This window comes from Thamnophis sirtalis, unplaced genomic scaffold (assembly GCF_051295495.1).
Source record: "Thamnophis sirtalis isolate CommonGarterSnake01/CBP01778 unplaced genomic scaffold, rThaSir2_p1.2 scaffold_3, whole genome shotgun sequence".
Taxonomy (NCBI): Eukaryota; Metazoa; Chordata; class Lepidosauria; order Squamata; family Natricidae; genus Thamnophis; species Thamnophis sirtalis.
The window spans coordinates 102,639,659-102,655,524 of NW_028261383.1; the positions used below are offsets into that span (position 1 = coordinate 102,639,659).

At 41.2% G+C, this 15,866-nt stretch overlaps 1 protein-coding gene and 1 long non-coding RNA gene across 8 annotated transcripts in view; both read right to left on the reverse strand.

Moving 5' to 3' along the window:
• Positions 1–8,143: 8,143 nt before the first annotated feature.
• On the reverse strand, positions 8,144–9,958 carry LOC148048084 (uncharacterized). Its single transcript, XR_015695971.1, has 2 exons — positions 9,214–9,958; positions 8,144–9,152 (listed from the first exon to the last, which is right to left on the reverse strand). It is a non-coding gene; the product is annotated as an uncharacterized LOC148048084 (long non-coding RNA).
• A 100-nt stretch (positions 9,959–10,058) lies between these two features.
• The window catches only part of SH3PXD2B (SH3 and PX domains 2B), a 135,916-nt gene continuing 130,108 nt past the window's right edge, over positions 10,059–15,866 (reverse strand). For 2 of the 7 annotated variants that reach the window (XM_087709620.1, XM_087709619.1), the window contains 2 exons: positions 15,493–15,618; positions 10,059–13,332 (listed from right to left, as the gene is read on the reverse strand). In XM_087709620.1, coding sequence (XP_087565746.1) covers positions 11,797–13,332; positions 15,493–15,618 — 1,662 coding nt within the window. In that variant the 3' untranslated portion in view covers positions 10,059–11,796. The remainder of the gene's footprint in view (positions 13,333–15,492; positions 15,619–15,866) is intronic. The other 5 variants (XM_087709623.1, XM_087709625.1, XM_087709624.1 and 2 more) reach the window with 4 other exon arrangements.

Below are 15,866 nucleotides of genomic sequence, written 5' to 3' on the forward strand. Positions count from 1 at the left end.
CCAGCCAGCATTCGCTGGCTGGGGAATTCTGGGAGTTGAAGTCCAGACGTCTTCAAGTTGCCAAGGTTGAGAAACACTGCCCTAAATGAATGGTTATAAATCTAGGACTACCTGTATAACAAATGAACAATAGCTGGTAAAAATACAGCTGTTTTCCTTGAGCAGCTTCTATCACTCTTTAAGAATATGTGAATAGATGTCAAGTGCAGCTCAATTTTATAGGAATCATGGTCTTTTGCTTCTCTGTGTTTGCCTCCCAAAGTCCCAGATTTCCTTTAAAGTTAAATTGTTACACCTCTATTTTACAATAGGTAACAGAGCCAGTTTGATCTAGTACAGGGGTGTTAAGCTCAATTTCATTGAGGGCCGCATCAAGGTTGTGTTTGACCTGGCGGGGGGTGTGTGGCCAGCTCAACGTCACTCATGTTGGGGATGCCGGTGGTGGCTGAAGCGCTCTGCCAGCAAGAATGGGCTCCTGGCCTCCGTTTTTCAGCTGCAACGGCCTCCTGCAACCCTCTGCCAGCGAAAACAGAGTTTGAGAGGGCTGCAGGCAGCCCTCCTAAGCTCTGTTTTTGTTGGCAGAGGCACCGCGGGCTGGTCCTTCACTGTTTCCAGGCTGCCCCGCAGTCCAGATCTAAGTACCCCATGCTAGATCCGGCCTGCAGGCCTGGAGTTTGACAGCCCTGGTATAGTGGTTAAGGCTCCAGGCTACAAACAGGAAGGAAGGTGAGTTCTAGTCCCGCTTTCAGGATGAAAGCCAATTGGATGACTCCAATTGGGCCAATCACTCTCTCAATGCACAATGTCAGGCTTGAGCATTAAGCTGGTTGGTCAATTCCTGTCACAACTAATGGATTAGCGCTCAGTTGGTTAGGAAAAGAAACAGACTTAACAGACAAATGCTAAAAAGAAACAACTTAAAAGCTGATATTTTGGGTTTGTTGTTGACACTGCTGTGTAACCTCCCTGAGACTGTTTGCCTGCCTCCTCATTTGGGGCAGCCTAGACCTGTGGTGGCGAACCTATGGCACAGGTGGCACACGGAGCCATTTGTTAGGGCACATGAGGCATGCGCACACTGGCCAGCTGACTGGCCTTCTTTTGAGGCTGTTTTTCGCCCTCTGGAGGCTTTCTTGAAGAGTTGTTGCTCTCTTTCAGTTTGTCCGTAGGGCCGATTGTTGACCTCTGGAGCCTTCAAGAGGCTTCCCTGAAGGCTCCGGAGGGCGAAAATCAGCCCTATGGACAAACCGGAAGTCACCATTCCCGAACTTCTGGGTTCCCCTTAGGTCCATTTTTCACCCTCCGGAGCATTGAGGGAAGCTCCTGAGGCTTCGGGAGGGCATCCGAGGGGGAAAGGAAGGCTGTTTTTGCCCTCCCCAGGCTCCTAGAAGGTCTCTGGAGCCTGGGAAGGGTGAAAAAAAATGAGAAAACCAAAGGGGGTGTTGCTGGTTGCACGCACATGTGCACATGGTGTGTGTGTGTTGCACAAATAGCATTATAGGTATGGCACGCCCAGGCATGACCCCAATGTGCTCCCCGCTTTTGTCACGGGAGCCAAAAAAGGTTCGCCATCACTAGCCTAGACAATTCCCAAGGCTCTTATACTGAACTCATATTTGTTTCAGTACCAGGCAGAGTCTCTTGTGTCTGCATCTTGCCTTCTCATACCCTCACAGCCACCTACTGCAGTTTTTGAAGGCACAATACTCTGAACAATATCTTTGTGACTAAGCTATTACAAATCAGAATAAATTACATGCCCCGGCATCATGTTTCATTTTTGCTTGGTTACGGCATAGAAGGATACTCGCAGCCCAAAAATAGGAACTGGAACCTGACACTCAGGCTTTTTAATAAATAAAAAAAGTTGGAAGCATCAGAAATGCAACTAGCCTAGTTTCATCTGTGAAAATGAAAACCTGTGTTCATTACCCAACATCCATAAGTAGTAAACACCCTTTACCAATGTCATGCTACTAATGCAATTCATCTACTTTTAGAAAGAGCTGAAAAAAAACTTTTAAAAATCATTCTGGGGAATATCTGCTTCAGCTAAAAGTCTGTAGAGATTCTCAGTCATCCAGGTCACGGTTGTCCCAATGGTGCTTTTTCCAGAAGCAACTCTTGTTTTGTTTTTCTTCTGAAGATGCTTCTCTCATCCAAGAAGCTTCTTCCCCATTATCCTGTCTGAGCTGAAAATGCTGCTTGGATGAGAAGCAAAACATCTACAAAAGAAAAAAAACAAGAAAATCCAGTTGCCTTCGGAAAAAGCACCTTTGGGACACCTGCTTCAGCTGCCATTCTTAATTTCTCTGATCAAAAAGATTTCTCCTATTTATATCCATACCTGGGTACAAGCACACATTCAGATGACTCCAGTTCTAGTGTATCTTGAGGAGAAGCTAGTAAACAAAACTGTATAAAAGATCAACTGCATAGATGTAAATGATGTAATAGCTGCGCCATCATTAGAGTGACGGTAAATGGCAATAAAAGTAGGATCATGCATAGGCATTCATCAAGTAAAAGTCCCTGCTCAATGCTGGAATCTAAATTGAAGCATATTGTACCAGTTAGTGAATACATCACCTCTTTAGAGAATCAGCTCTACCATGAAAGTACTTTTACTGGTAACATTTTTCCTATCATTCAAACAGAACCCTGCTTTGCCCCCACCCCCATGAAATCTCAGTGCCCTTATCCTAAATTCCTGTACTCCTATTGCTGTTTTTGCAGGAAGTCAGTAAAACAGCTGTTTCACTTAACTCGTGTCAAACTGGTGACAGGCATTTTGTGAACAGAGGGACCATCCATCATGATGCCACTGCTTTGGATTGAAAGACTGAAAAATAATGCAAATACAGCATTTGTCTGCTACTCTTTAAGGCAGCAACTATTTTTCCCAGGAAAAGAGAGGTCTAGAATTGCAGAGGAGTTATGCTTAGGTACCTGCATACTCTAGGGACTCTATTCCTCTAAACCTGAATTGCTGCACGTATATGGCATTCTGTGAAAGAGAGGAAATATTTCTCCAAACTTAAATAGAATTTTAATATGGAGCTTACAGCACTAAGTAGTTACAGCACTGTACATTCCACTTCCAACTCATCAGACGAGTGCTGGGTCAAACACTGACACCAAAACAGAGATTATGATCTCTGACAGAATTAGAACAATTCTAGAGAATAGAAGAAACAAGAATGTTCAGATGGTCCTTGTTTAGCAACAGTCTCATTTAGCGACCATAGTTACAACAGTGATGAAAAACTTTACAACCAATTCCTTAGATTTTTGACCTTTGCAAGTCTGTAGAACAAAGGAAAGCTGAAGTGAGATAATAAGCACAGTTGCAGTTTCACTTAGCAACCACTTCCCTAAAGGATGAAATTTCCAGTCCCAATTGTGGTCACTAAGTGAGGATTACCTGGAACAGTAATATATTTCATAACTTCTAAAGGAACTGCCACAATTTAGAGGTGATTTCAGATGGATAGCATCCTACTCTGCTATTCTGAAAGTATTAGAATGTCAATATAATTATTTTGAGATTTCAAAGCTAGCATCCTTCAGCAGGCCAAGAAATGTGGGATGTAATGCAATTGTCTCTTGTGTGTCTTTCCAGAAAACCAAAGTTGAAAATTGACTTTTAGCAAATCTTCTGACTGGGGTGTTACAGTGGGGCAACTTATAGGACTTAACTGACATATTTAGTTCCTTGCTATAACCTTGTTTCCATCTCATGCATTCTACCTAATTCATTATGATCTCAAAAAATATTGGGAAAGTGCTATAGTTTTCAATAGTTTCTGAAAATTACTTATGTTCAATGAGATGGAATTCACCCCCTACCAGTATCAACCTGGAAAGACCAGGGGACCTTAAAAGCCTTTTTACTATGTTGGGTTCTCGGTTTCTTCTTTAATTTTTATTTGATTTCATTGTACAATGCAAGAGAATTTTGGAGTAGAAAACTATTGTTATTGTCCTTGTCAAATTAGCAGATCACATTATCTTCCAATATAACTGAGAAAAGAAAAGGTAATATCATTTCAATCAAGCCTCCATAATTCACAGGAGGGGTGGGGAATCCCATAATGGTTAACTTCCTCTCTAGCTGTGTTGATACAATCAGCCGTTTCATGCCTTTGGCCACCTGAATGCAGAGACGCTTGGTTGTTGGAAGTCTTGATTTCTAGATATAGCCATTACAAGTAGCCACTCAGCTCCTAGCTAAGCAAAGTCTCTGCACTGTTTAGCTAGGATTTACTCGGAGATGGAAGATTTAGCACAAAAATTAGGGAGCATACAATCTTGCAACAGCACCATATAGTGGTCAGTTGAAACAGGACTGCTTAAAGCAGATGCAGGTTGATAAAAAGCAATAGAAGGTCCTCTAATCTTTATTTCCCATGCATAATAGCCTCTCTTCTCTTTCGCATTATTCTCCCGTAAACTAGTCCTAGACCAATAGCCAAATATGTTTAACAATCATTCTTTTGCTTTATCTCCGGGACAACTTCAAAATGGGAATGACAATGCAAGTACCATTCCTGCTAGAGCATTTCGTGGACTATTTCCTTTAAATGCTTTCCTGCAGCTGTCTTCCTGGCTGTGGGAGCATGTTTCCTGCTCGAAGTGGCTGATTTAGCTTGCTTGCTGTATTTACAGAAACACAAACTAGAATGCCAATAACACTGACCTGACTGATGTATTTATTCACACTCAGAGGGAAAAGGTTATTAAACTAAGAGAATTCATTTCTCTTCTGCTACAAATAGCCACGCAGGGCAGCTTTAGATTTTCAACAAACGGCCAGTCACTGCCAGCCGTCTTTAAAATGCTCACAGGCTGTGAAGCCCAGGGTGAATTTAAGAAAGAAATAATGGTTCTGAGAAACCCACAGCAGCATATTGGCATTCCTTCTGTACTTTTTTGCAATTCCTAAAGATACAAAATGGGGTTTGCAACAAAAATATAAAAACATTCCTGTCCCATTCCCCAGTCCATTAACCTTTTGCTTTCTTCCGTTAACAGGCAGTTATATTCAGGCTAATGAGTTTTTTTTCATAAATATTTTTTTTTAATCAGTGTTTGGGCTCTTCTCAAACCTGCTAATGGTGCCTTCTTCAGTGTCAGATCAATGCCATCTATAGTCTTTTTAAATGCTTATGTCTATGACTTTGAACTAAGTGGAATAGACCAGCATAGGGCAATCATTTTTCAGCCAAGGTTCCTCAAATGAACCAACTTACAGAATGCATCCAAAATCCAAAATCTACGACACCAGTGGGATTAAAATTTGATAAATTTGATAAATGACTTCAGGTGTGGTTCCAAAGAATATAGAACCAGAGGCCTGGAAGGGACCTGAGAGTTCTAGTTCAAGCCCCTGTTTAAGACAGGAAACCTTAGACCATCCCAATTCAAATGGTTGTCCAGTCTATTTTTGAAGATCTCCAGTGATAGAGCAGCCATAACTCTGGGAGGTAAACTGTGCCATAACTCTGGGATTGTTCTCACTGTCAGAAATGTTCTACTTACGTCTAGATTGGATCTTTCTTTTACAAGCTTCCATCCATTGCTTCATCTCCTGCCCTCTGATGCCTTAAAAAACAAGTCAATACCCTCTTCTCAGCCCCTCCAGTACTGGAAGAGAGTTATCATATCCTTCCTAATCCTCCTTTTTGATGGGCTAGACATACCTAGCTCCCTCAACTGTTCATCATATGATTTAGCCTTCAGACCCCTCATCTTCGTTGCTTTTCTCTGCACACTCCCTAGCGTCCCAGCATTTTCTTTGTATCATGGTGACCAGAATGACAAGTCTAGCCTCATTAGCGCAGTACAAAGCAGCATTATCACTTTGTGTGATTGTTGATGTTAGCCCTCTGTTGATGCAGCCTAGGATTGTATTGACTTTTTTGAGGACAGGTATAGCACCACTGGCTCATACTTCAGTGGTGGTTTATTAGATTTGTCTCACAGTTACTACTGTTGAGCAAGGTACCACCTATTCTATACATTTTTTTTTCTTTCTGCTCCAGTAGACAGGTCCTGTTCTAACCCTCCAGAGGTCCTGCAAGCCAGTTTCACTATTGGCTGCTAGAGGGCAATCAGTTCTGGTCAAAGTGGAAATCAGAACTCCCGCTGCTTTTTTTTTGCGTTTGGTCATTCTGTTTTTCTGTTAAGGAAATATCTTTGAAATGATGATCCAAGGGATCACAAGTTGCCTAGTTTTATTATATAATGGTTATACTCAGCAAGCTACAATCTGGGATTATGGAGATGAATGAAAACCCAACCTCCTAGATCATATTTCGCTAATTCATATGGGCTAATTCTGCTGAGCACCATTTAAGCTAGCAGCAAACATCTGCTTAACCTGAACCCTGTATCTTAAGCAAGTCTTGTGTAAAAAAAATGTATTTGGATCTTTTGTATAAACAGATTTGAAATCTCCCTTTCCAGAAAAAAATCCTAGGTTTGTAGCAATAAATAGCAGTGTAAGCGCAATAAAAAAAATTTAAAATAATTAAAGGTAATTATACAGGAAAATTAAAGACAACCTATCCCTAGGCTGTTGAATAGAAAATTCTTCACCTTGGAAGAAGAAAAAGGTAAGCATCACCTGAGAACAAGTGGGATGTGTGCAAAACATTTAGGATCTCTATCAGTACCACAACAGATCCTTATGTGGCACCACTATTTAATACTCCAGTGCACTTATTTTTTTGAAGGAGTAACCTTTCAGCCTCCTCTGGACTTCTTATACTTTAACCGATTCATAGTCTGTTAGATGACCGGTTCCTTGACCTATATGACTTATTAACATCTTTGCACTATTTAAAATGGATATTTTCAAGGAATTCTAGTGGATTAATGAGAAAGTATTAATCTTGGTATGAACAACATTCAATCTATACAATTCAGACTTTTATAATGTAGTTCATCAATTTGTTCCAGGTAGAATGGTAGGGAAATAAAACAATGGAATAGCAATACATACCTCTAGTTTTCCATTGTTGTCCCTGTGATTCACCTTCATGGGTTTAATGCTTGTGAGAACTCTGCTCAGAACTTTTTTAGTGCAGTATTTCTCAAACTCGGACATTTATGCTGCTTATGGAATTCTAGGAATTGAAGTCTACATAGTTTAAAGGTGCTGAAGTTGAGAAACCATGTCCTAGAGTTTAAAAGAGTTGTTTGGCAAGAGCCCGACTCTCCCTTGCACCCCAAACAATAAGGCCTAGTTCCTGCCAAATCTTCCAATTTATTTTTGACTGCCACAGCCTTTTGTCCATGTGCTTTATCAGAATTATCTTGTTCTTCTTTCTCATCTTTTCTCAACAACTCTTCAAAATTTAGGAGTTGTCACTAGAATTCTCTGGTAAAATGTAGGGAACGTGCCAGCGTTATTCAATTTAAGGATAACTCTTAAGACTCTGTTTTGCCTTGTGAAATTAATTTTCCCCACCCATCCTTCCAGGGGCATAAACTGTACATGTTTGCATGTTTTACAATAGACAGTTGTGTTTTCGCTTGCAGTTCATTCTATAGTGGTGAACTCTAAAAAAAACAACAGATGCTTCATCTTTCTCCAAACCAACTACTATATCTTCAAAATTGTTTGTCAGCACTTCCTATTGAAAATTTAACCAAATTCACTACCTGTAGAATCATTTGCAAATGCAAAAAAAACCCCCCATCTTTTCCATGCCACTTAATTTGAAGTATCCACACTGTTCTTTTAGTCAACACTGTTCTGTGATAATTTTAAGAAGGCCCCAACTACAATTTTCTTGATGGAGGCTCGAATGTTGTGGCTTCTTCACAGCAGCCATTTCACATTGTCTTTTTTTCTAAACAAACCATTTGAAGAGCATCACTTCATCCCTAAAAAAGTAATCCCAGACCCTCTAGAATATCTGCAAATCATGTTCATGACAAATAGCAACACGTCCCAACTATCTAATTATGTCTTGTTATTGCAACCAACACATAGATGTGCATGCACGCACGCGCGCACACACACGCACCAAGAAATATACATGGAAGAATAATAAAAAAGGCATTGTATCAGTTCTGCTTGAAACCAGTCAAGCCTATTTTTTATTTTTTTATCTTAAAAAACACGCACACAAAACACAATCACCTAGCCTTTAATGCTGGAAGTATGCATGAATTTTACATAGGCTATGTCTACCATTGTCAAAAAAATCCCCTCCCCATAAATCCCACCCAATTAACGTACAGATTGATACAGATTGATATATAACATTTAACATTAAAACAGATTTTTAAAGACATGGATGAGCCTAAGGCCATTGAAGAACATCCCAGTTAGAAGGCTAGGAAACTGGAATACAAGAACATCCTTTAGTCCAACAGCTATGTGGTCAGTGAACTTGGAAAGTAAACAGAGCAGGTTTCATGTTATGGCATCTGGTTATCCTTTTCAGAATGATATACCTTTTGGTATAAGGCAACAAAAGCATTGAGGCAAATATTAGCTCAACAACACCTCTCATATCCCAGCAAGCCAGGTCTTCGTAATTGCTTCTATCCTATGTAATATACAAAATGAGGCACAGATGTGTAATGTAATGGCTTCCTTTCAATCAGAGTGCTTTATTAACCCAGATCATCCTGATCCTTCAGTCCGTTTTCTGATAAAAGTTTTCTCAAGAAAGAAATATGGAAGCAACAAGAAATACTAGAAACATTTTTTAGTCCTTTCTACACTAGGAATGTCTTCGTTTTTAGGAATAGGGCAAAGGAAAAGAGCTAGGATTAGAGATGGGTAAATAATACTGTACAAGAAACATGTATTTTAATACAAATTATTTAATTATACAGGCAAAGATTCTGAAATGAACATTGTAATGTCCCTAGACCACACATACTGAATAGTCCCAAGAAGGGAACTAAGGTATAGTTAGGTATTGAACAAAAGTTGCAGAATAGCAAATGGTTCAACCACTGCTTAACAGTAGTAAGAGACTGATGGTAACATTAGAGCAAAGTCAATCAGGACAAACAAAAAGTAAGATTTCTACTTTTATGTAGCAGGATCTCTCTCAGAATGACTTCTCTTGATCTCATGTCTAATGAATGGACAGATGAATCATATTCCTATTATTAATATCCTGAATCTGTCTAACAGTCAGACTGACCTGTCTTTGAGAAAAATGCAGCCACTTAAACTTAAAGAACTGATTTTTACAGGCAAATTTTAGAGCTGGACTTAAGCTGATTTAATTTCAGGAAATTAGTGAGATTCGGCTCATGGGAGCTTACTACTGTGTTTCCCTGAAAATATGACAGGGTCTTATTTTCTTTTTACCTACAAAGTATGGCCTTGGGCTTATTATAGGGGAGGGCTTATTGTTTTGGGGTTGCTGGGCAGCTGCTCCCTTGCGAACTGGCTCCCGAAGAGCCGGGCACAGCCTCAGCGGCGAAGCAGCCATGAGGTGACCAAGCTTATGAGCAACCGCCTGGCAAACCCCCTCTCCAGCCGGGCAGAGCGCCATTCACTGACCTAGGGGGTATCCCTAAGGTGCCAAGCCACATGGTGCTCTGCCCGCTCCCCAGCTCCCGCAGCTTGGCACATTAGGGATACCCCCTAGGTCAGTGCATGGAGCTCTGCTGGGCTGGAGAAGGGGGTTGCACGAGCGCCTGTTCCACCCCCAGCAGGCATGCCTCCTAGCCTCAACATGTCTGGGCCCAGCTCTCCCTGCAGCAGCTGCCGCCGCGCTCCAAACATAACATCTTCTCCAGAAGAGAACTCTCTGTCCAGAAGACTCTCTTTACAGAGTCTTCCAGCAGCCAGCCCACAACAATGGAGCGCACTCCTAGAGCGGCCGCTGCAGGAAGACTCGGCAGCCGAGTTTGGGAATTTGGAACTGGAGATGATGTTATGCTTGGAGTGTGGCGGCAGCAGCTTCTGCTGCAGGGAGAGCTGGGCAACTCCCTCCTCTGACCAGGCAGAATGCCACTCCCCAATCTAGCGGTATCCCGAAGGCAGCAAGCAATGTGAGCACCTTTCTCCCTTCCGGCTCCTGCGGCTTGGCACCTTCAGGATACCGCTATGTCGGTAAGCGGTGCTCTGCCTGGCCAGAGAGGGGTTGTCCAGGGGGTTTATTTTCGGGGGTGAGCTTATATTTTTGCCCACGCGAAAAATGTGGCAAGGCTTTAGTTTCAGGACAGGTTGTATTTTTGGGGAAACACGGTAGGCAAATTCCTGTAACACAAATGCTGTATTGCCTTTTTAAAACTAGTATTTTTTTCCCTTTCCTGTAAAATCTTTTCAACACAAATTGTATGGTTAATTTCTGCATACCAGATTCTACCTAAACCCTCAAACCACACCGTAACTGAGAATTACTGAAAACGTTGCAGTTAAAATCTCTGCATCATCAATTGTTTAAAAACTGTCACCGCTATAAATGAGAAGCTATCACTTTTTGGCATGTTCTCATTTCACATATTTCTATGTATGAAATAAAAAAGAAAAAAGGCAAGCATATTTATTTTAATCATGCTTGTCCCTTTAAGTATACAGAAATGAGTAGGCCCCTGCTTATTTTAGTAGAACAAGTTCCACACAGTTAATCTTCATATTTATCAATCTTCTGCCTCTTGGCTGTAGCTCCAAAATTGAAATACGTCTTATTTAAATGGTTCTTGACATCATGCATTTCTAGATCCAGTTCACGTCACTACAATTGCCATAATCTGTTACTAGTTGACCCAGGATTTAAACAGGACTTTGCCTAAGATAATTCAAACAATTCATATAGCTCTTAAGAGTGTGCCATTCTTTTAGCCTGGTTGCATGTTTCAAAAGACATTGCCAATTTAGTTCACATTCTGAAGAAACACAAAAGTAGGAAAACAAGCTTTCTGAAAAAGCTCTCACAGTAAAATATATGAGGAAGAGACCACAGGCTGAGGTAAATTCTTTGTAAATTTCCTTTAGTCCAACTTTAATGTTAAAGACTTTCTGAGAAAGGCTGAGTTTGAACCTGGAAGGTTCCCATTCTGTTATCTTCTAGATTTAGACAAGATGGGCCAAAATCTAGAAGGGTCAGAAGACTTATTTGCAGATGTAGATAAAAGTTTGGCAGAGCAAGTCTCAAAGATGCAGCACCAACCGTATGGACATGGATAACCTGTACGCCATGCCCTCGACATTTACTGAAACGAGATTAAGATACTGAGAAATCCAAGTGAGACAGAGATCTGCATTGCAGAGAGTACATTGAACTTCATTAGCAAATCTTCAAACATGGTGCTGACATAAAAACACTGGCTGTCATATAAGGGGGAGCTATGGCAGATGCATTGTTCATATCAGAGGGAAATACAGAGACAGAAGACTAAAATAATGAACAACAACAACTGGGACAGCTCTTTGCACCTAAGTACCTATTATGGAATCGTATTACTTATATATTCTCCTTGCCATGAAGCTTCTTAGACATTAAATGGCACATGATGCTGAAAAAGTGGCTCTCTTTCTTCTCACTTTCCTTTTTTTTCTGTGAAAATTGTTCAAGAAATGAATTACCTACAGAAGGAAGAGTAGCCTAGGTATGCTAGTACACAATGGCATGTTTCCTCTTGCAATTCATTTTGGAGACATACCCAAATTGGAATGTTTGGTATCCCAGATACTTTGCTTTTTGTTGTTTCTAATAGAATTGGCCTTACGAAGAACTATAAATAAGCTAATTAAATACTGCAGTACTAACATGGGGCTGGTTGAGCTGCTGTAATGCAAAAGGAACAACAGGACTATGGCTTTTTTCGGAGATAATTGGAAGGAATCCAGCCTTCCCAACACGGCCCTGCTGTGAGGACTTTGCAAAACCACCAGCCACTGGTATTCTTCTCGCGGACTTCAAAAACAGTCCCTTCTTTAAAACTGCTAGTTTCTTCATCTCCTTCAAAATCTGCCACAGCCACGTAGAGGGCTTCTTTGGAGACATCCAGGCTGGTAATTGGAATGGATAATCTTTCCTTCTCCACAGGCTTGGGCAATGACTTTTGGCCTGAGCTGCTTTTTGTTTTGGTTTCCTCTTGGCCAGGACACGGCAGGAAGGCTTTGGCTTTTGGTGGAACCAATATTGGTCTACCAGACACTGGGATAGCTCGAACTTCAGGCACTTCCTTCTGTGGGACTTTATGTTCTGCAGGGGGAGCAAATGAAACTGAGGGTGCTGGCACACTTGATTTCTTAGGAGGTGGAGGCCTTCTAGGAGGTACTACTGGACGTTGCGGGGGTTCCCTAGGTACTGGAAAGCTGCTCTTGGGTTCATTTTCACCTGGCTTTGATGAACCCACAGGAACTTTGGGGAAAGGAGCTTCCTTAAAGATTTGGCTGTCAGGTCTAGAGGGAGGCCTAATCTCCATGTTGGGCTTTTCCTGAGATTTGGCAGAAGATTCTACTGGAAGTCCACTGTTACTGAAGGCACTCTCATTAATCACAGGATCCTGCTCTGACAGCTTCTCTTGAGCCTTTGCAGGCTTGAGTTTGCTCCTCAGGTTGCAAAGGTCTAATTTGTTCTCTGACTGAGGAGGATCTGTCCTAGGAGCAGGTGCTGGCTTCGGTTTGATCTGAGGTTTTGATTTCAGAAAAAAGTTTGGGGTAGCTGCTTCAGGCTTATCCTCTGGGGGCTCCATCTTTGGTTTCATTGGCTTGACCGTGGGCCGGAGGTTAGGCTTCTTTATTTCTTTTGGAGAAATCTTATGTCCGCACTCAAGACCCATTTCATTTTTCAACTGGAACAATTTTCCCTTCTCTGTTTTGAGCTCTGGCTTCTTGTCCCTTGGAGGCACAATCTGTTTTGGGGGAACTACAGGTAAAATCATGCCAGGAGGTTTTGGAGGTGGCCGCTGCTCCAACCTTTGCCTTTCCATTAATTCTTCTTCTGATTTAATTATGGATTCCTTTCTTGGAGGGAGGCTTGGTTTCTCTTCCATATCCCGATCACCTATTTCTTCATATCCAACACACAAAGAAGCATCACTGTTCTCAGGCAAAGCATCTTGGGACATCTCCTTTCCTTTCCATTTGATTCCATATTCAATACCATTAGGTGGTGCTTCAGGCAGAGGTCGAGATGGCCCAGCAGGATCTCCATTAGAGCTGTTCTCTGCTGTGCTGTCACCAAGCCGTAGCTGTGCCATCTCATTTGGTAACGGGGCCAAGAAATTAGGTCTAGACGCATTGCTAGTTTTCTTGTATTTGTCAATGAAAGTAGCTGGTGCCCAGCCTTCCTTCTCCTCAATTTGAATATACCACCAACCACTTAGGTTCTTCTCAATTACCTGGAGAAGGAAATAAAGCCACAATTCTTTAGAACTTTATAACAACTGCATTGCCTAAAACTTTTGAGATTAAGTTTAGCATTAAGATTTTGACTGGTCTTTTTTTTCACCCTCATATTTCACACAACAGACAAGTAGCCATCTATTTTTAGCCTACAGATGCATCACCAAAAAACTACTATCAAGATAGTTTACAGTGATGAGTCTGTGGGCTGAAAATGAATATATAGTATGATCAGATCAGTCGATCCTAAAGGAAATCAACATTGATGTCCTTTGGAAGGACAGATACTGAAGTTGAAGTTTGAATACTTTGGCCATCAAACAAGAAGAGAGGACTCATTGGAAAAGACCCTGATGTTGGAAATATTGAAGGCAAAAGGAGAAAGGGATGCCAGAGGATGAGATGGTTATATGGTGTCACTGAAACAGTGGGCAAGAGTTTGGGCTGGTGTACTATGGTCCATGCGATTGTGAAGAGTCTTAGCAACTTTGCAACTGAACAACAGCCAAAAATTCACATCATAAACAGAGATTGTTTTCTATTTAATTGATTCTAACTCTACAACACTGACCTAAGATAATAAAAGATTAGATTCTCAATTTGGTGCCATTTTGTTTTCTGCAGCTTAAATAATATTTAACAAAGACATGATTGTTAGCATTTGTCATCTAAAATTATTACTAAGTAGCTGATAAAATTTGTTTCTTTCTTGTGTTCACTTTTTAAATATTTTTTTTAATTTAAAACAAATACAGCATTCTTCTTTACATGCTATAGAAAGTGTATCAGTTGGTTACAAAACGACTTGTGTTCACTTTTAAATTATGCTTGATAGAATGATTGCCACTGAATCCATCTGGGCATCTGAAGGTTCAGAGGAGCATATTTAGCTTTTGAACAATATAGGGCATGACCAAAGTTCTTATGTAAGCCCAAGAAGAGAATCAAGCATTTCCAGATGATTCATGTTATTGATCATGAAATAAATGGTTTTCCGGAATGATTACCTATCTAAGCATGGGCAGGGCATCCAAACATGTAATCAATCCCAGATGACTTCTATAAATGGTACAAGAAACTCTGATATAACAAGAAAATAAATAGTCACTAGATGTCAGTATTGAGCCATCTACAAATGTGCATAGCCTGGATACCAGAGAATAGGAAATACACTTCTGAATTTTAAAACCAGGAATATATTGATGGGAGGACATCGTCCTATAATTTAGTAGTGCACGGAGGGCAGATAAAGATAAGGTCTCTACTTCCTCAAGTTAAAAATACGTTTAATGGGAGCACAGAAAATTTGACTGTCTTGTAATGCGTCGTTCTCCAGAGCTACTGGTTGAAGTCAAGGAGGATAACCATCATTCTTGTATTTATGAAGTCCCATAAGGGCATGGATCTAAGAAGAATCTTAGTAGTATGTTCTATTGGATCAAACTTTTCCAGTTTGATTTGTTCAAACATCTTCTGTTCTTATCAAATTTAAGTGGAGAGAAGCAGCATCTTGATTCCTAGAATATATTTCTGACTCAAGTAGTTGAGACGGGAACAGTTGCAATGAAGAAAAACTTCTTTAGAAAACTATGATTAAAATCACAACACATAGCTTATTAGAACTGGGTTAGCTGACAATACTATACCATTATAAAAGGTATAGATCAATGTTGGTGAACCTTTGGGCACCGAGTGCCAAAATGAGAGCACACACGGGTGGAGGAATATCGGAAACTGAAAGAGCAGCTCCCCAGTGTGCATGCGTGGGAACACTGGAAACCGGAAGAGCAGCTCCCTGGCGTGCAAGCATGGGAGTGCCAGAAACCGGAAGACCAATTCCCCGGCACATATGTCACCTGGACTTCCAGTTTCTGGCATACATGCGCATGTGACCACCTGGCCAATGTGCATGAACACCAGGCAGCTGCTCTTCCAGTTTGGGGCACTCCTGCGGACCAGCTGGCCAGCACACATGTATGTGCCGGAACCCAGAAGAGCAATGGGTGATGGCTGGCGCACCCAGAGAGATGGCTCTGCGTGCCACTTTCAGCACAAATGCCGTAGGTTTGCCATCAAGGAGTTAGAGCAAGTTTTAAAGAAAGCTCTGTGGAAGAAGCCAAGGATTATGGAGATGGCCTGACAAGACTTTGTCTCACCTCTACTTTCAGTCCTGCCTGGAAGCTGATCCCATCAGGGATGATGGTCTGGAAATCAGCAATGGTGTAATACTCTTCTTCCACCTGTGGGGGCACTGGAGGCTTTGGCAGATTGACACACCGTGGCTATTACAAGAATATTATAAATATGCATTAGTCATCTCCCATCCACAAAAAGCAATTCTTTACACATTAGGCATTCCAGCCTCTATCTGCAGTATCTGCAGGGTCACATAGCAAGCGAGCCCAAGGAGATGACAAACCCATAACATATTTTTCAGCAGAGCCTCTGCAGAACAAGAGATGTAATATTCCTTCAGTCAATTCCTATGAAATCAGAGTTGTGTGTTTATAGAAAATCAGCTTTTTGGTAC